This window comes from Saimiri boliviensis, chromosome 2 (genome assembly GCF_048565385.1).
Source record: "Saimiri boliviensis isolate mSaiBol1 chromosome 2, mSaiBol1.pri, whole genome shotgun sequence".
In the NCBI taxonomy this organism is placed as follows: domain Eukaryota; kingdom Metazoa; phylum Chordata; class Mammalia; order Primates; family Cebidae; genus Saimiri; species Saimiri boliviensis.
Genome location: NC_133450.1, coordinates 144,338,343 through 144,357,661, shown reverse-complemented (window position 1 = coordinate 144,357,661; position 19,319 = coordinate 144,338,343). Strand labels below are relative to the sequence as shown.

The 19,319-nt window shown below is 53.7% G+C and overlaps 1 protein-coding gene and 1 pseudogene across 1 annotated transcript in view; both read left to right on the top strand.

Moving 5' to 3' along the window:
* The first annotated feature begins 7,539 nt into the window (after positions 1 to 7,539).
* ASS1 (argininosuccinate synthase 1) overlaps positions 7,540 to 19,319 on the top strand; it is a 59,077-nt gene continuing 47,297 nt past the window's right edge. The window contains exons 1-4 of the mRNA XM_039461317.2: positions 7,540 to 7,816; positions 13,027 to 13,086; positions 14,790 to 14,899; positions 16,861 to 16,929. Of these exons, the coding sequence (XP_039317251.1) occupies positions 14,795 to 14,899; positions 16,861 to 16,929 (174 nt within the window). The 5' untranslated portion in view covers positions 7,540 to 7,816; positions 13,027 to 13,086; positions 14,790 to 14,794. The remainder of the gene's footprint in view (positions 7,817 to 13,026; positions 13,087 to 14,789; positions 14,900 to 16,860; positions 16,930 to 19,319) is intronic.
* On the top strand, positions 12,573 to 12,713 carry LOC120360757 (small nucleolar RNA U13; annotated as a pseudogene).

Sequence of the window (19,319 nt, the reverse complement as noted above, 5' to 3'; positions counted from 1 at the left end):
TCTTGGAAAGTGGAGGCAGGAAAGCCTGGTGGTCAGAGCCCAGGCTCTGGAGTCAGATAGGCCTGGGTTGAGTCCTTCTCTTCCCTCCAGGCTGTGTGAGATGAGATGAGTCGTTTCCTTCTCTGAGCTTTTTTCCTTCTCTTAGAAAAGCTCCCTGGCGCCAGGCGTGGTGGCTCACGGCTATAATCCCAGCACTTTGGGAGGCCTAGGTGGGCGGATCCCCTGAGATTGAGAGTTCAAGACCAGCCTGACCAACATGGAGAAATCCCATCTCTACTAAAAATACAAATAAATTAGCTGAGCATGGTGGCACACACCTGTAATCCCAGCTACTTGGGAGGCTGAGGCAGGAGAATTGCTTGAACCCAGGAGGTGGAGGTTGCGGTGAGCAGAGATCGTGCCACTGCACTCCAGTCTGAGCAACAAGACTGAAACTATGTCTCAAAAAAAAAAAAAAAAAAAAAAAGAGAGAGAAAAAGGAAAAAAGCCCTCTGGCTGCAATGTGGAGCACAGAGCAGAGGGGATGGGGGATGGTGAGCACAGGCAGGAAGGTAGGTGAGGTGTGTCCCGCAGAGGTGCATGTGAGAGGTCACAGTCGTCCAGGCTAAGACAACAGCAGTGAAGAGACAGCAGGAACCAGAACACACATTCTTCCGTTTGCTTGCTGGAGCCCTCAACCCTCTGCTCTGTGCCAGCATCAGAGCTTACGACAAGCAACTGATCCAGTGGGGAGGGAAAGGCTAAGAGGGGTGTCACTAAGGAGCAGTGTGTGGAGAGACCGCCGCAGGCAGGCGGGTAGCAGCGGTGCAGTGGGTGAGGGCAGAGGAGGAAGTCTGGGCATTGAGATTTGATCCTAAGAGTCGTGGGGACCATCAAAAACTTGTTTAAGAAACCATTTTATTCATTAATATTACAGGATATAGCTCTGGAACCTTACAAATCTTTCAATAAAAATATAACTACAAGCTGAGTGCAGTGGCTCATGCCTGTAATCCCAGCACTTTGGGAGGTCAAGGTAGGCAGATTACTTGAGGCCAGGAGTTCAAGATCAGCCTGGGCAACATGGTGAAACCTCATCTCCACTAAAAATATAAAAATTAACCAGGTGTGATGGCACATGCCTGTAATCCCAGCTACTCAGGTGGCTGAGGTGGGAGGATCACTTGAGCTCAGGAGGTGGAGGCTGCAGTGAGCCAAGATTGTGCCACTGCAGTCCAGCCTGGGAGACAGAGTAAGACCTTGTCTCAAAAAAAAAAAAAAAAAAAAAATTAACTGCAATATCATTATTATTACACCTAGAAATTAATAGTCATTCTGTCTTGTTATTATTGACTATCTCATCAGTGTTCAAACTTCCAATTGCTTATAAAAATATTTTTTTGGCATGTAAAAGAAATCAGGATCGGCCGGGCGCGGTGGCTCAAGCCTATAATGCCAGCACTTTGGGAGGCCAAGGCGGGTGGATCACGAGGTCAAGAGATCGAAACCATCCTGGTCAACATAGTGAAACCCCGTCTCTACTAAAAATACAAAAAAATTAGCTGGGCATGGTGGCACGTGCCTGTAATCCCAGCTACTCAGGAGGCTGAGGCAGGAGAATTGCCTGAACCCAGGAGGCGGAGGTTGCAGTTAGCCGAGATCGCGCCATTGCCCTCCAGCCTGGGTAACAAGAGCGAAACGCCGTCTCAAAAAAAAAAAAAAAAAAAAGAAAAGAAAAGAAAAAAAAAAAAAGAAATCAGGATCCAAATGAGGTCTACACTTTGTGATTGATTTTATTTTATTTTATTGAGACAGAGCATGCTTTGTGCCCAGGTTGGAGTGTGCAATGGTGCAGTCTTGGCTCACTGCAATCTTTGTCTTGGCTCACTGCAACCTCTGGTTCCCAGGTTCGAGCAATTCTTGTGCTTCAGCCACCTGAGTAGCTGGGATTACATGTATATGCCATGATACCTGGCTAATTTTTTGTATTTTGAGTAGAGACAGGGTTTCACCATGTTACTCAGACTGGTCTTAAAGTCCTGGCCTCAACAGATCTGCCCACCTCAGCCTCCCAAAGTGCTGGGATTATAGGCGTGAGCCACCACACCCACCCCTGATTTGATCTTTTATATCTTTTTTAACCCAAACATTCCCCTTCTGTCTCTCTTTTTTTCCTTAAAAAACAACTTAATTGAGATATAATTTTTTTCCCAGGAATACAAGGTTGGTTTAACACTTGAAAGCCAATCAGTGTAATTCACCACATTTATACAATAAAGAAGAAAAATCATGTCATTTCAATAGATGTAGAAATAACATTTGACAGAACTCAATACCTACTTATGTAAAAAATCTTTCAACAAATTAGGAAGAAAAGTGAACTTCTGACAAAAAGAAAACTGTGAAAAGTGTACAGCTAACATTGTACTTAATGATGAAAGACTAAATGAATGCTCTTCCCTAAGATCATGAACAGGTTGCTAGGTGCTGTGGCTCACGCCTGTAATCTCAGCACTTTGGGAGGCTGAGGCAGGTGGATCACCTGAGGCCAGGAGTTCGAGACCAGCCTGATCAATATGGTAAAACCCTGTCTTTAAAAAAAAAAAAAAAAAATCATGAACAGGGTGCAAGGATAGCTACTCTTACCAATTCTATTCAACATTCTATTAGGGATACTCATCATTGCAACAAGGCAAGAAAAAAAGGTACCAAGGTAATAAAGGGGAGAGTAAAACTGTCTCTATTCATAGACAACATTGCTGTTGGCCAGGTGCAGTGGCTCACGCCTGTAATCCCAGCACTTTGGGAGGCCGAGGTGGATGGATCACTTGGGGCCAGCTTGGCCAACATGATGAAACCCGGTCTCTAAAAAAAAAAGGAAAGACAACATTGCTGTCTACCTAGAAAATCCTAAGGTATTTACAAAAATCTACTAGAGTCAATCCGTGAATTTAACAAGTTTGCAGAATATAAGGCTGATAAACAAAAGTTGATTTTATATACTGGAAACAATTGGAAAATAAATTTTAAAATATCATTTATGATAGCATCAAAAAAATGAAAGTTCTTAGAAGCAAATCTGATGGAAGATAGGCAAGACTTGTACACTGAAATCCATAAAACATTGCTCAGACATCTGAACCAAGATGGACCTGTTGTCACCGCCACTGAAACTGAAGACTTACCCTGATTTGATCATTATGCATTGTATACCAGAATCAAAGCATCACGTGTTCCCCAAAATATGTATAACTAAGATATATCAATGAAAAATAGGGGGAAAAAATGCAAAAAACGAAACAAAACAAAAAATAAAGAAATTAAGGACTTTTATACTACCCATCAAAGATATGTCAACCTACCACTGAATGGAAGATTTATGCCTTTGACTGGGAACAGGCCTCCACCTGGCCAGTCATCCAAGGTGTCCAATAAAATACTTATCTCAGAGCTGGGCCCTGGAGCACCCATACCTGTCATTTCAAGAAACTCATCTCTTTTCACATCAGAAGTAGCCTTGATCACACCAATACCACAGACCCCAGACCATTCCATGATGGCTCCATGTTGTGTTCTATGTGGAGGATGTCTATCCTACCTCCTCCATTTGGAGCACCTGCAAAGTGTGGAGACTTCATTCCAGGAGACTGGTAGTGGTCTCTTGTCACCTGCAGAGACCTTATGAAACTTCAGCTCTTCCGTCTCTGGGTCCTGCTAGTCTCTATGGTGAAAAGATTCTTGACTGGGATTTCACATCAACTAAAGGAGCAGTTTTCTGACACTCAAGAATACAGTTGACCTTGAAAAACACAGGGGTTAAAAGTGCTGACCACCTTGCACAGTTGAAAATCTGAATCTAACCTTTGACTCCCCCAAAACTTAACTACAAAAAAACCCACTATTGATTGGAAACCTTACCAATAACATAATCAGCTGATCAACATGTATTTTGTATATGTATTATAGATATTGTATTCTTGCAATAAAGTAACCTAGAGTAAAGAATGTTATTAAGAAAATCATAAAGAAGAGAAAATATATTTACTAGTCATTAAGTGGAAGTGGATCATCACAAAGGTCTCATCTTCATCTTCACCTTGAGAAGGCTGAGGAAGAGGAGGAGGAGGAGGAGAGGTTGTTTTTGCTGTCTCAGGGGTGGCAGAGGCAGCAGCAAGTCTGCATATAAGTAGATCCACACAATTTAAACCTCTGTTGTTTAAGGGTCAACCATATATACTTGAATATATCCTAGAGCTACACCTCTGGTTTAAACTAAACATTGAAATCACCACAAATAAAGATCATCTCAAGATAAAGCCTCCTGTGATTGACCTGTTTAGTTCCTTTCCTGTTGCTCATATATATAGCAATTAATACTCTTGAATGAATTAGGTTTTTTTAACTGCTGGGGAAATTTAAGCCGATATAAATAAACAGACATACCATGTTCATGAATTGAAAAACGCAACAGCGTCAGTATGTCCGCTCTTCCCAAGCTGATACATAATAATATATTGTAATTCCCAGTCAAAATCCCAGCAGGCTTTTTACATAAACAGATAAGCTGTTTCCACTATTTATATGCAAATAGTTTTGTTCTGTGTCCTCACTTAAATCTTGCCTTGAATTGTAATAATCCCCACATGTCAAGGGCAGGACCAGGTGGAGATAGTTGGATCATGGGGGACGTTTCTTCCCCCATGCTATTCTCGTAATAAGTGAGTCTCACAAGATCTGATGGTTTTATGAGCATCTGGCATTTCCCCTGCTGGTATTCATTCTCTCTCCTGCTGCTCTGTGAAGAGGTGCCTTCCGCCATGATTGTATGTTTCCTGAGGTCTCTCCAGCCATGTGGAACTGTGAGTCAATCAAACCTCTTTTCTTATAAATTACCCAGTCTCGGGTATCTCTTCATAGCAGCATGAGAATTGACCTAGAATAGCCAAAATTGTTTTATGAAAGAACAAAGTTGGAGAATATACACTATTTGACTTTGAGATTTACTGTAAAGCTACAGTAATCAATGTGGTATGGTACTCGCATAAGAATAGGTAAATAAGGTTGTGCATGGTGGCTCACACCTGTAATCCCAGCACTTTGGAAGGCTGAGGTAGGTGGATCACTTGAGGCCAGGAGTTTGAGACCAGCCTGGTCAACATGGTGAAAGCCCGTCTCTACTGAATATACAAAAAGTAGCCGAATGTGGTGGTGCATGCCTGTAATCCCAGCTACTTGGGAGGCTGAGGCATGAGAACTGCTCGAACCTGGGAGGTGGAGGTTGCAGTGAGCTGAGATTGAGTCACTGCACTCCAGCCTGGGCAACAGAGACTTTGTCTCAAAAACCCAAAACAAAACAACTTAAAAAAACCCTCTCAGGGCGGATCATCTGAAGTCAGAGTTCAAGACCAGCCTGGCGAACATGGTGAAACCCAGTAAAAACACAAAAATTAGCCTGGTGTGGTGGCCGGCCTATAGTCCCAGCTACTCAGGAGACTAAGGCAGGAGAATCGCTTGAACCGGGGAGGCAGAGGCTGCAGTGAACCAAGATGGTGCCACTCTACTCCAGTCTGGGTGACAGAGTGAGACTCCAAATAATAAAAAAGAATACCTAAGTGTCTCAGATCCCAGCGCCTCTGTTTCTCCACCTGCTCAGGCCTAGTTGCTGCTCTGTTTTTAGGAATGCCACCAAGATCACTTACCTAGAAGGTGCAAAGACTCCCGGAGGAGCCCTGCCCCATGTGTGGGCAGGGGGTAAGCTGATAGTCAAAGACCATGGAGCCTCAGGTGGGGGAATCCCCTTGGGCCACGCCCCACTGTGGCCCCCAGCACTGCTCTACAGGGTGAGGGCCAGGGCAGGGTTGAAGGTCCACCTGGCCGATAGAGTGGTGCAGGTAGAATATGGCTCATTTAGACGCTGGCCGGTCCTCCCCGACCTTGGTCTCTGCCTCTGGGAAACCACTCACCCTGCTGTTGGTGGCAGGAGGGCGGGGCAGGAGCTGCTGGCAGTTTGGGTCCCTGTTTTCTTCTCAGGAGAGCTGTGACCTCACTGCCCCTCATGTCACCGGTGCCTGTGCGTCAGGAAGGGTTTGTCCCCTAGGCTGGAACCATTTCTGTGGCAGGGAGTAAAGGTACCGGCAGCCCATGACCCTGGGACTGTGACCTCAGTTTAGCTCAGGCCGGAGCTAAAGCAGAGGGTTTGGGCCAGAGCTTCAGATGCTAGATTGTAGCTCCACTGTAACACTCATATGCTGTGTGGCCTTGGGAAAGATACACCGTCTCTCTGTGCGGCAGGTGCCTGCCTGTACCGTGGGGATAGCAATCACAGGTACTTCATACCGGGTCATCATGATGGTGAAAACAGAATGCTGGCTCTCTCTGGGGCAGCCTTACCAATGAGAAAACAGGCTGTGGTGGGGAGTGACCGCCCCAAGGCTACACAGCTGCTGCAAGGGTGTCGTTTAATGGGTGTTCCTCACTTGCCTCCTGCTAGTGTGGAAGGCCCAGAGGCTCCACGAGGCCCCACGAGGCCCCAGGCTGGTCCTGTGAGAGGGCCGAGGGGGCCAGTTGTGACACCACCTCCCAGCTGGAAGGGGCCTCAAGCCACCACATGCACCCAGCCCCACGTGGCTCACTGGGGGGCCCCTTATCATCAAGGGCCACCTCCCAGGTTTAGGTGCCAGAGAACTAAGGGGCTTAAGAGAGAATTGAACGTTGGCTTTGTTTATGAATTGGTTTGATCCCTTTTTCCATCTAGAAGGACTCACAGCTACTGCTGCGGGCCATGAGCTTGAGGGGGTGGTGGGGGCTGGCTGGCAACGGGGCTGGCAGAGGGGCTGAGAGTGGATGGTGATTAAAAGGAGTGAGACTCCAGGGTAGCGGCTGGGCAAGGCTTGGGGCTCCCAGCTCCCCCAGATTCGGAGCCGGCTGAGGACCGGAAGTCCTCCCCTCTGGGGTCAATGCTCACCACGGAGCGACTGCCTTGGATGGGGTCCCAGGGCCTGCTGTTTTACTGGGGCCGTGGTTGCAGTGATCAGAGCTTTGGAGCCGGCAGACCAAGTTGGGAAACTCCTGATGCAGAGAAACTTCTGAAGGCCGGCCTGGGGTCCCGGCTCCTAGCTGCTTTTTACAAGGGAGAGACTTCACCGCTCTGAACCCCAGCCTTCTCTCCTGTCCGTGGGTTCGCAGCCAGGCAGTCTTTTCCTTACTGCTTACTGGTTGCCCTCTGGAGTCTGGGCAGTGCCAGGCCCTGAGAAGACAGCCAGACACCAGCTCTGGCCTGAGGTAGGAAAGCCGGGCCTTCCCGCGCCGGCTCACCTCCGGCTTCTCAAACTCCCGGGGCCCAGGCTGCCGCCACCGGACGGAGGTAAGCACGGAGCTCCCTGCGCCCACCCCCACCTCGAAGTGTTTGAACGCTTCCCCAGGGCCAGGCGGCAGGTCTCTGGAAGGATGAGCTGCGGCCACACCCCCGCCCCCGAGTTACGCGGGTCGCAGTCACTGCCGCCTTCCGTGGCTCCACCAGCCCATGGGCCACAGCCAGGAGCCCCGCGCCGCCTGCGCCCCCGCCGGCGCGCCCCTGGGATGGTGAGCTGGCACCGGGCCCAGGCGGGGACCTAGGGGGAGGCGGGTAGAGGTGGGGACGAGGCCAGAGATGGCGGGGGTGTGGTTGTGGAAGCCGAGCGGCTCCAGACTGGGGCCGGGCCCGGGGGCGGAGTCTGTTGCGCGCGTCCCCCCTACGTGGCCCGAGTCCCCTGCCCTGCCCCCGGGCCCTGTGCTTATAACCCGGGATGCACACCCCTGCCGGCCCTGCTCTGTCGCCTGCAACGGCTGCCCGTGCCCGGTAAGGAGCCCCCGGCCCCTCTCGCTGGCCACTCAATAGCCGAGGGCACCCCCTTCCCGAACCCCGCCGAGGAGGGGCCCGCGGGGGCAGAGGGCGGACCCTCGATCGTCACTCGCTGGGAACTGGGACCGAGGCGGGAGGGAAGAGGCTCCCGCTGCTCAGACGCCTGGGGCCGGATTCCAGGTTCCTGGGGCCTAGGGGACGCGGCGGGGGCGCGAGTCCCCGAATCTGAGAGCTGGTCGGGTTGTTTGTTCCCTGCGCGGCCGCGTCGTTTCTGGACTCTTTCTAGGATCCCGCTTACTCTGTAGTGAAGCCCCCACATGGAGACGAGACTCGGGGAGTCCGGAGCTTGTGACGGGGGGGGGGGGCTCCCGATTCTCTCTCCCTCTCTCCTGCTTGCCGTCTGTCTCCACCTCTATTTCTCTGCGTAAAACCAGGATTCCAGCCCCTCTGGGGCTTGAACGTATCGCTTTCCCCTGAGCCTCAGTTTACCCCGGTCAGATGGGCATGGTGGCCCTGGCTCCCTTCGCTGCAGGTGGCAGCAGCTGCCCGGCCCTGGCCCTCCCCGGTGGGGCAGGCGGCTTCACGGCGGTTTCCTGCTGGCCTGGGCTGGGCTCTGTGGGAGGGAACGTGCCAGGAATATCCTCCCTCCCAGCTGCTGTTGCCTTTGGCCCCTGGGAGGCTGCTCTAGCCAGGGAGGCAGGGTCATTGTGAAAGAGAGGAAACTCCTCTCCCTGTCCGCCAGGGTTGTTTCTGACAAGGAGGGCTGCCCTGGCCTCGGTATTCTTTTCTGAGAAGTGGAGTGTCCCCGCCCAAGCAGAGCAGCCAGGCCCAGCTGCAGGTCTCAGTGCAGGAACAGACCTGTCCTCTTCCCAGGGCTGGATGAAGATGCAGGAGACCTGGGCTTTGATCCTCCTCCTCAGCCTGCACACGCCCAGCGATAGGGAGGGCTGGTCAGGCCTTGGCTCAGCCTCCAGCTTCCCAAGCTTCCGTTTCTTTTTCTTTCTAAAAATTTATCAGAGATGTGCATATTGCCCAGGCTGGTCTCGAGCTCCTAGGTTCAAAGCCATTCACCTCCCTCGGACCTCCCGAAGTGCTGGGATTACAGGCTCGAGCCACCAGAGGCGCCTGGCCCCCAAGCTTCAGTCTGTTAGAGCCGGCTGGCGCTAAGGGCTCAGGATACATCTGCAGAGAGTGAGGCTGCTAAGGGCTCTCTAGACTGTTGAGCGCTGGGCCTGGGCCCAGTTGTACAATAACTGTGCCTGGTTTAGGTTCTGATGGGATGGAGGGAGAAGCAGCCATGGGCTGGGAAGCTCTGCTAGGAGCAGCAACTGGAGGAGCCTCCATTCCAAACTCCCTCCCGCTCCCAGACCCCTTTGGCCCAGGGCCTGGGTGGTGAGTTTAGGTGTGGGGGCGGGGGTCTGTCCTGGAGGGGCCATCTGTGCACCGTGCTGAGAAGTAATTCTGGTTCTGCTCTGTGTGGGTGGATCAAGTGAATGAATAGTGACTCCTGCCTGCTGAGCCCCTGAGTGGGGGGAACAGGCACGTGGTGAGGGAGAAGAGGCCTCACTCAGCAGTCTCTCCATTCCTGAGCACTTGGCAAGCAGGCCCCAGGGCCCCAGGAGCCTTGGGGTGGAGCCAGGCCCAGAACCACCCTCTGCACCCCCCTCACCTCTCCCCACCCCATCCCATCTCATCTTTGCCCTGTGGGTGCGGGAGGCCAGCCAGGTCAACCAGATGCCTCATTTGATCACTGACCACATAGCCCCCGAAGTGACCTGTGGGCACCGGGCAACCATGTGGAAAGAGGTACCCTCACCAGAATTCAGAGTCTAAGGCTCAGATTTCTGATGGAGTTTTGGGCAAAGCTGATCTTCCAGGGCCTGGCTCCCTCCCCAGACTTGGGGTAGACCAGGCGCCAGGTTCCAGTGGCTTCAGCTCTGGATATAAGTTGAATGAATGTGCTCTTCTTCCATACCCAAAGACAGACCGAGCTCAGCTGAGTTAGAATGTCAGAGAGGGCTTGCAGGGGAACCTCCCATGGGCCTGAGCTGTAGCACACAGGCTCTCCAGAGAAATACAGGGCATGGGCTGGGCACGGTGGCTCATACTGGTAATCCCAGCAATTTGAGAGGCTGAGGCGAGTGGGTCACTTGAGGTCAGGAGTTCGAGACCAGCCTGGCCAACATGGTGAAACCCTATCTCTACTAAAAATACAAAAATTAGCTGGGTGTGGTGACGGGTGCCTGTAATCTCAGCTACTTGGGAGACTGAGGCACGAAAACCGCTTGAACCCAGGAGGTGGAGGTTGCAGCGAGCCGAGATCGCGCCACTGCATTCCAGCCCAGGCAACGGAGCAAGACTCCGTCACAAAAAAAGAAAGAAATACAGGGCAGGTTGGCCACGATTTACTCCTGAATCATGAGTGAAGGGGAGAAGATCCGAGGTCTCCCAGGAGCCGGGGAGTGCAGGGAGGAGCAGGTGGCTGCAGTCAGACTGGGTTTGAAGCCACTGGCTTGTGACGCGGCTAGCCAGTTAGTCTCCGCCTCCTCCTCTGTAAATCGTCTCCACCTTGAGAAGTCACATCTGTGACTGAACATAGTACCTGCTTTGTCATCATTCCAGCTGACATTTTCAAGTAGCATGAGTTTTCCTCAGTGTCGAGTGAGCGCCCGTCTGGCCTGCTGGCTGGAAGTTGGCCAGACGGCTGTGGCTGGGGACAGAGAGAATGCCATGCAAAGGAAAGCCAGGTGGTGCTGGTACGTTGATGCGAGGCCACCTTTCTCCTCCCGGGTGTCTGGTAAAGGAGGGCTGGGCTGGCACTGGGAGCTGGGGGCAGTGGGCATTTGCCTGGGAGCTGGGGGCAAACTGCCGTGGCCCTTTCTGGGGGGTGTGGTGGGGGTGGGGCTGGGACTAGGGGAGGCTGAGTTCAGCCAGGACCTGCCAGGCACCGCTCCCAGGTAGAAAGCCCAGTGTCCAGGAGTGTCAGAACCCAGAGGGCTGTTAGGTTGTGCAGATGGGGAAACTGAGGCTTCGAAAGCCAGGAACGTGGCTGAGGTCAGCCATGGCAGCGGTGCACAGAGCTTAGTGGGCACATGTTTGGGGCCCAGTTCAGGCTCCTTCCCCAGCATCTCCCTGAATCCTTGCAGTCGCCCTGTGGAGGGAGACTGTTCGCACCCCCACTTCGCAGCTGAGCAGTTAGGCTAGAGAGCTGAAGCCCACGTCTGGTGACCTTGACCTCTGCGCTGTGCCTGGAGTGAGCACTCGCTGGATGGTAGCTGTGGTTCCTTCTCTTCCTGTCACTCCCTCCCCAACATCAAGCCCTCCATTTCATTTCCTTTTTGGCTCAGGCCTCAAATGCAGCCCAGGGGCCTGCTGAGGCTGAGGGAGGAGGGTGCCCCGCAGCTGCTGGTAGGGCAGGAGCCACGTTGCTGTCTGATTGCATCATTTTCCCAGGCCCATCTGCCCAGCTCATTTCTCTGCATGCACACACAGGCCCCGACACCCACACACATGTGCACGTACACAGGCACGCATGTGCAAGCCCAGACACATCGCAAACACACATGTGTGCACACAGTGTGTACTCTCAGGTACACACCCCCCAGGTGCACACACGAATGCACACACACACAGTCTCAGGTACACACACCAGGTCCATGCACTGCTTCACATTGCTCAGCCCCAGAGGCTGAAGGCCTCAGAGCCCACACCTGCCCAGATACAAGCTGGCAGGCAGGAGGGACTCACTGGTTTCTTTTCGTTTATTTAAGACAGAGTTTCACCAGGCGCAGTGGCTCACGCCTGTAATCCCAGCACTTTGGAAGGCCGAGGTGGGCGGATCATAAAGTCAGGAGTTTCAGACCAGCCTGACCAACATAGTGAAACCCCGTCTCTACTAAAAATACAAAAATTAGCCGGGCATGGTGGTGTGCACCTGTAATCCCAGCTACTCGGGAGGCTGAGGCAAGAGCATTGTTTGAACCTGGGAGGCAGAGGTTGGGGTTAGCTGAGATGGTGCCACAGCACTTCCCACCCCCGCCCCAACAACAGAGTGAAACTCTGTCTCAAAAAACAAAACAAAACAAAAAACGCATCTCTACAAAAAATACAAAAATTAGTGTGTCACGTGCCTATAGTCCCAGCTACTTGGGGATGGTGGCGCTGAGCTGGGGCAGGAGGGTCACTTGAGCCCAGGAGGTCAAGGCTGCAGTGAGCTGGGATTGCATCACTGCACTCCAGCCTAGGCGGCAGAATGAGACCCCACCTGAAAAAAAAGATACGGCTGTGATGGGAAGGAGGCATGGCGGGTCACTGGAGCGGTTTCCACCATCTCCTGTTATCGGGAACTGCCCATCTCTGTAATTACCCTCTGGGCTCCAGGCGCATCTGGGAGGGGTGGGAGCAGGCGTGACTCTCAGAGCTGGTTGAATCTTGGGCCAGCATCATCAGACCACACTTGCCCAGGACTTCCTCCCTTGAGTCTGCCCGAGAGGGATGTAGTCTTGCACCAGTGAGCAGCGGGTTAAGGAGCTGAGCTGCTCTGGGTTTGAGTCCTGGCTCTTCTGCTTATCAGTCACACAAGACACAGGGCAACTTCCTTAGCCCAAGCCTCGGTTTTCCTGCCTCTAAAATGAGGATAGCCCCAAATGGAAAGGCTCGGCCTAAGACGGACCTGTCCAGTACCTTGATTGTGGTGTTAGTGTCACAGACACATCTGCATGCTGAAACTTGCTCAATTGGACACAAATAGGTGATTTTTTGGATAGTTCATGAGTGTGCTGATTGGGCATTCTCTCGTGTGTGTGTGTGTGTGTGTGTGTGTGTGTGTGTGTGTGCATGCTTGAGGTGCCACCCTCAAACTTCGTTATGATATTGGCACATTACCTATCTGATATGAAAAAAATGAAATTTATGATAAATCAGTTAGAATGCAATGGAACTGTTTTAAAACCTGCAGCAGGATTTCCCCAAATGCAACCACACCACCCGCGTCATCACACACAAACCGGGGTAGGTTTACACACAGTTCCTGAATGCCTTCTGGGGCGGGGGGCGGGGGCAGGAGCCAGGACAGGTGGCTCTGGGGCTCCTGGGCCTCCCCCACTCCGTGAGGCTGCTCACAGGGGATTGGACGGCCAGGTCAGGTTTAGGGCCCCTGGCACAGTCGGGACTGCCTGCAGGCTGCTGAGTAGGCTTTGCTTTTGCAGAGTGGTTCACTGCACCGTGAAGACAGATTCCAGACGCCGGGAACTCGACTCCAATCCCAGGTACTGCCCTCCTCAGTCCGCCCTGCCTCCCTCCATCCTGGTGGCCAGTTGCCTGGCTGTAGTTGCCATGGGTACCACCGGCTGGCTCCAGGGGCGGGGCCTGCTGAGTCACCTGCAACTCAGGGCCTGGCAGGGGGTTGAATGCCCAGTAGGAGGGAAAGTCGTGGGCCCTGACCAGAGCCACCCCTCCTGCCCCAACTGCCTGGCCCATGAGGTGCTTCCCCTTCTAAGTCCAAAGGGCAGCAAGGGCCTGTGAGCCCCGGCTGCCTGGCAGGTGTGCCTGTGTGACATGCACGGGACTGTGTACTCCAAAGTCCGCCAGGCGACACGGCCAGGCTCTGCAGCACAGGGTGGGCAGTCTGGGAAAGCCACTTCCCCTCCCCGAGCTTCCAGGCACATGGACAGCGCCCAGGATAGTGACGCCTGCGTCACTGCAATGGTGGTGACGGGAGGGGGGGACCCCTCTGCGTTCCACTTCTGAAATGGTGTCTAATAAAGACCCTGGGTGACTCTGACCTTGCCACGTTGGTCAGACTCAGGTGGAAGCATTCCCATGCAGAACAAACATGCCCTGAACATTTGGGAAATGAGGGGTGCTGGGGCCAGGAGTCCACGGAGGCTGGGCTGGGGCAGGTGACCTCGTCTCCCGAACCCCGGTTTCCTGTTCAGCAATGTGGGCGCGTAACGGCACCCGAGCTCAGGGCCACGGGAGGCGTGTGGAGGAGGCAGGGTGAGCTCAAGGACAGCCCAGGATTCAGGGAGAGGCCCCGGGGAAGAAGCATGGCTGCAAAGACCCAGAGACGGAGGCCTGAGGGTGGGGCAGGTGGGAGACCGCAGCCGCTTTCCCATCTGTGCCCCTGGGAAGCACCGCTATCTCCTTCCCTCCCTGGGCCTCAGTTTCTCTACCTGCACACTGGGGGAGCTGCTCTCTGAGCCCCTCCAAACCAGGCATTGGCAGAGTTGGATTCAGAGGTGCTCAGGGTCCCTGGTGCTCCCCTGTCTCAGAGGTTCTCACATTTGGAAAGAGACAGGATGCCTGGGGTTCCAGGTAGGAGGGCCTGGGGCTGGGCACCTGCTCCACCTGCAGGTGGGAGGAGGCACTGCATGCTGGCGAAGCAGGGATCCGCGTGCCCTGTGACCCTGAGCCTGCCACGGACCTCTCTGAGCACGAGCCCCGCTGTCTGCCTTCCCAATAGGGATGACCATGTCTACTTCATGGGGTTGTAGTCGGGGCTCCGGGGCACAGGGAGATCCAGCTGAGGCTCCCAGGGCCCTGCCCGGGGCTTGGCAAGGAGCAGCTCTGACAGGGGATGTGTCAGCTGCCAGAATCTGGGTACCAAGGCCCCTCCCACATCTGCCTGTGTGCGTTCTTTACATCCTGGCCTTGCACCAAACTGCTCAGCCTCAGCCGTCTTCCTTCGCTGCTGGGGCATCAGGTTCAAGAGAGACCTCTCCCCGGCCGGGATAGGAATGCAGTCAGCATTTCCAGGCCCCAGCATGGTCTGTGGGGCTGTGAGCAGAGTGTTCGAGCTCAGGGTCCCTGGGGGTGGCAGACGCTGAAGGTCTACCCCCGACCTCCAATGTTGCCTTGCCCAGGAGACAATGCTGTCCAAGGTCAGGGTTGGGGCTGGGCCATCTGCAGGGGCTGGCGGAGGGCACTGGCTGTCTCAGGGTCACTCAGGTTCTTCCTTGACTCCCCCCAGACGCTATGTCCAGCAAAGGCTCTGTGGTTCTGGCGTACAGCGGTGGCCTGGACACATCCTGCATCCTCGTGTGGCTGAAGGAACAGGGCTATGACGTCATTGCCTACCTGGTGAGGGAGCGCCCTGGGTGTCTTCTGGTGTCTGTCTGCCTGCCAGCCTCTGCCCGGGTTGCCAGCCTGTCTGCTCACTGTCACTCATTCAAGCCTGGCTTCTCCTCTCGAAGCCTGTCTTGGACTGGAACTAGGAAAATAGCTTCTCACTGTACTGCCTCAGTTTCTCCACCTGTAAATTGGGCATCCTTGAAACGCCTTCCAGAGCCAGGTGACGGGGGCATGGGGGAGGGCACAGAAGTCACCTCGGCAGTGCTGCTGGGTCAGGCTGCTTGCAGAGAGGCGGTGGGCTGGGACCTGCTGCCCGCCCTGGGGAGGTACCCCGTTTTTCCATCTCCAGAGTACATTGTCAGCCTGTGGTCATTCAGCAAAGATTGTCGAATCCAGAGCTGGAATGGCCCTGGGAGGTCACCTGGTTCTGGAATGGGAAGTAGGTCACAGGTAACGGGTTGTGTGTGACACCGCTTCCCCATCCACGGCCCATGGCAGTTGTCCCTCTCAAACCAGCTCCTCCTGACCGAACCCGGCCACAGCCTCTGAGTCCTTCTCTGTGTGGCTAGGCTCTTCAGGACTCTCGGGTGTGAAGTTCACAACTTCAATTCAAACCAACTTATGCAGAAAAAGAAAGGACGATTCTTGGCCCACATAACCTAGAAGTCCCGGGATAGGATGGCTTCAGGCAAGGCTAGACCCAGGTGCTTCTCCAGATCTGTCTCCAGCTCTGCGTGGCTTCATTCTTGACCTCTCCACAGGGCAGGCAAGGCTCATGGTCACCCTCATGGCCCACCTTTCCCGAAAAGGAGGGCTCCGCCAGCAGCTCTGACAGTGGGGCCCATGATTATTCACTGTGGCTGCACCGTGGGGTGCTGGGCTTGAGCTACAAGCCTACCCCTACAGTGGGCAGGATTTGTTCCCCGCCATCCCTGTGGAATGGGGTCCACCCAGGAAAGAAGGTTCTGTTTCCAGAGGAAGTGAGGCTGGGTCTCTGGACAGACAAAACTTAGCTCTGAGGCTCCCAGGGCCCCGCCCTGGGCTTGGCAAGGAGCAGCTCTTGCAAAACAAGCCATTGCTTGCAGCCAGTATGCCATGTGTAACTGTGCCCAATGTCCTTGTTATTCAGGTTGGGGACAGTGAGGCCCAGGGAAGAAGCACTTCGCTCACAGTCACCTGGTGGGTGGGAGTGCAGCCTTGAGTGGCTGCAAAGAGCCCAGGGTGTACCCACGTCACCATAGGCAGCACATCGGGGCAGTCAGAGCCGGAGATGGCCTTATAGGCCCCTGGGCTACCACCTGGGGGAGTTAAAAGCTGAACGTGATTCGGATAAGCCCCTGCAGCTGGGCCTTGGCAAGAGTCCAGTGTCGGGTGAGCAGAATGCAGGGAGCTAGGGCTGAGGCCGGGATCTGGGCAGCAGGAAGCGTGCCGGTGTCTAGACAGGGGCCGTCGGTGGGGCCCCGAGGTCAGGGCATCAGCTGCAGGGACAGAGCTGGAAGTTCTTGAGCACGAGCCTCTCTGCTTCCCGCCTCTCAGCTGCCTTAGGATGGCCAAGGCGTGATCCTTGCCTGGGGAGTAGAGCCGGAGGCTGGGCGGGTCCTGACAAGCTAATCTTTGCACGGGCTGGGGAAGACTTTTCTGGAAGAGGCAGATGAGTTTCAGGAGAACTCTAGACCTAACAACGACAGCAAATGGTTGTCTCCCAGAGACCTGTGTGGCCAGGGCCAGGCTCAGTGTCCAACCCATGGAAGCCACCGGCCAGACCACGCCGCAGTCCTGCTTCCAGTCCCGCCCCCTGGAACACTCTCACCTCTCCAGGCCTTGGGCTTTGTCTGTCTTCCTTCCTGCTGTGACCTGTCCATGGAGGGGAAGCTGTGTCTGTATCGGGGGTGGGGGCTGCTGTGTGCAGTCGGCGTGAACTCAGGGCTCTCCCCGGGGGCTGACGAGGTCTCTCTGCTTCTGCTCCTCAGGCCAACATTGGCCAGAAGGAGGACTTCGAGGAAGCCAGGAAGAAGGCACTGAAGCTTGGGGCCAAAAAGGTATGAAGAGGGAGGCCGGGGTCTGGGCTGGGAGTGGGGTGGTGATATGGAGGGTGGCAGCTGCCCCGCTCCAGGGCTCCCGTCCCTTTCAGTGTGTTTTGTTGCTTCTAAGAGTCATGCGGCTCTCAGGGGCCTGAGCACTCTTGCTTTTCTGCGCCCCCCCACAGGCCCTCTTCCACCCGCCCACCTTCCCATCCAGGTGGAGTGTCTCTTTCCCACCCACCTACTGCCCGTCTCTTTTATCTCTGTCCATCTATGCACCCTCTTACCCTCTTTTAGTTCTGTTCATCCACTCATCCACATACTCATCCATCATTCATCCCTCCATTATCCATCCATCCATCCATTGTCCATTCATCCATCATCCATGTATTCATCATCCATCCATCTGATCCATCCATCATCCATCTCATCCATCCATCATCCATCCATCCATCATCTATCCATCCATCATCCATCCATCCATCATCCATCTCATCCATCCATCCATCCATCATCCATCCATCCATCCATCATCCATTCATCCATCCATCCATCCATCATCTATCCATCCATCCATCATCCATCCATCCATCATCCATCCATCATCCATCCTCCATTATCCATCCATCCACATATCCACCCATCATTCATCCCTCCATTGTCTACCCATCCATTCATCCAGCCCGCCAGCCATTCATCTATCCACCCTCCATCCATCAGTCCATCCGTCATCCATCATCCATCCATCCATCCATCATCCCCCTAAGTGTTTATTTCTCTGTCCACCCATCCATCCTTCCATTCACTCAACAGAATCAGAAAACTCCAGTTGAGTACAGCACATCGATTGTGAGTCTAGGCATGTGGCAAGCATCCCCCGTCTCCTGTGGGCCATATATGGTGAACAGGGTCATCATGACCCCTGCTCACCTGTGCTGACTCCCCTTGGAGAAGTCCCTGCCACCTGTGCTCACTTCCTTTGCAGGAGTGAGCAGGGGACATAGCAGGGATGATGTGAAAGCCACCAGCCCACCTGCTGGGTCACAATTGATCCCCTCTGTGGGGGGCTTCTGCAGGGTTGCCAGGGTGATTAGCATGTTAAAGTGAACACGTGAGGGAGTGAATGCCCCAGTCTTAAGTCATCTACTGGCCACAGGCCTGGAACTAGAATGTCCCTCCTTGGTTCTGTGTCTCCCAAGTCCTGGAGAGGAGGGGTTTGTCTGAGCAGGAGCCCAGGAAGGGGAGAAAGGCCCCTGAGCATTGAAGATTCCAGTGCACGCTCAGTAGCGCAGTGACAGGGCTTTGGCTCACGTTCCACTGTTATCCTTTACTCTAGATGAGAAGTTCTCACACCTTTCGGTCTTGGGAACCCTCCACATTCTAATTTATGTGGAGTTTTTTTTTTTTTTTTTTTTTTGAGACGGAGTTTTCGCTCTTGTTACCCAGGCTGGAGTGCAATGGCGCGATCTCAGCTCACCGCAACCTCCGCCTCCTGGGCTCAGGCAATTCTCCTGCCTCAGCTTCCTAAGTAGCTGGGATTACAGGCACGCGCCACCACGCCCAGCTAGTTTTTTGTATTTTTAGTAGAGACGGGGTTTCACCACGTTGACCAGGATGGTCTCGATCTCTCGACCTCGTGATCCACCCGCCTCGGCCTCCCAAAGTGCTGGGATTACAGGCTTGAGCCACCGCGCCCGGCCTATGTGGAGTTTTTAATGTTTATTTTCTTTTTTTTTTTTTTTTTTTGAGACGGAGTTTCGCTCTTGTTACCCAGGCTGGAGTGCAATGGCGCGATCTCGGCTCACCGCAACCTCCGCCTCCCGGGTTCAGGCAATTCTCCTGCCTCGGCCTCCTGAGTAGCTGGGATTACAGGCATGCACCACCATGCCCAGCTAATTTTTTGTATTTTTAGCAGAGACGAGGTTTCACCATGTTGACCAGGATGGTCTCGATCTCTTGACCTCGTGATCCACCCGTCTCAGTCTCCCAAAGTGCTGGGATTACAGGCTTGAACCACCACGCCCGGCTTAATGTTTATTTTCTTGCATGTAACATTAGGATGGGCTGGGCATGGTGGCCCATGCCTGTGATTCCAGCATTTTGGGAGACTGAGGTGGGCAGATCACCTGAGGGTAAGGAGTTCAAGACCAGCCTGGCCAACATGGTGAAACCCCATCTTTACTAAAAATACAAAAAATAGCTGGGCTGGTGGCACACACCTATAGTCCCAGCTACTTGGGAGGCTGATGCAGGAGAATCGCTTGAACCCAGGAGGCGGAGGTTGCGGCAAGCCAAGATCTCACTATCGCACTCCAGCCTGGGCAATAAAAGTGAAACTTTGTCTCATGAAAAAAAAAAAAAAAATAGTCCCAATTTGTTTCTTTTCTTTGCCTTTTAATTTCATTTTT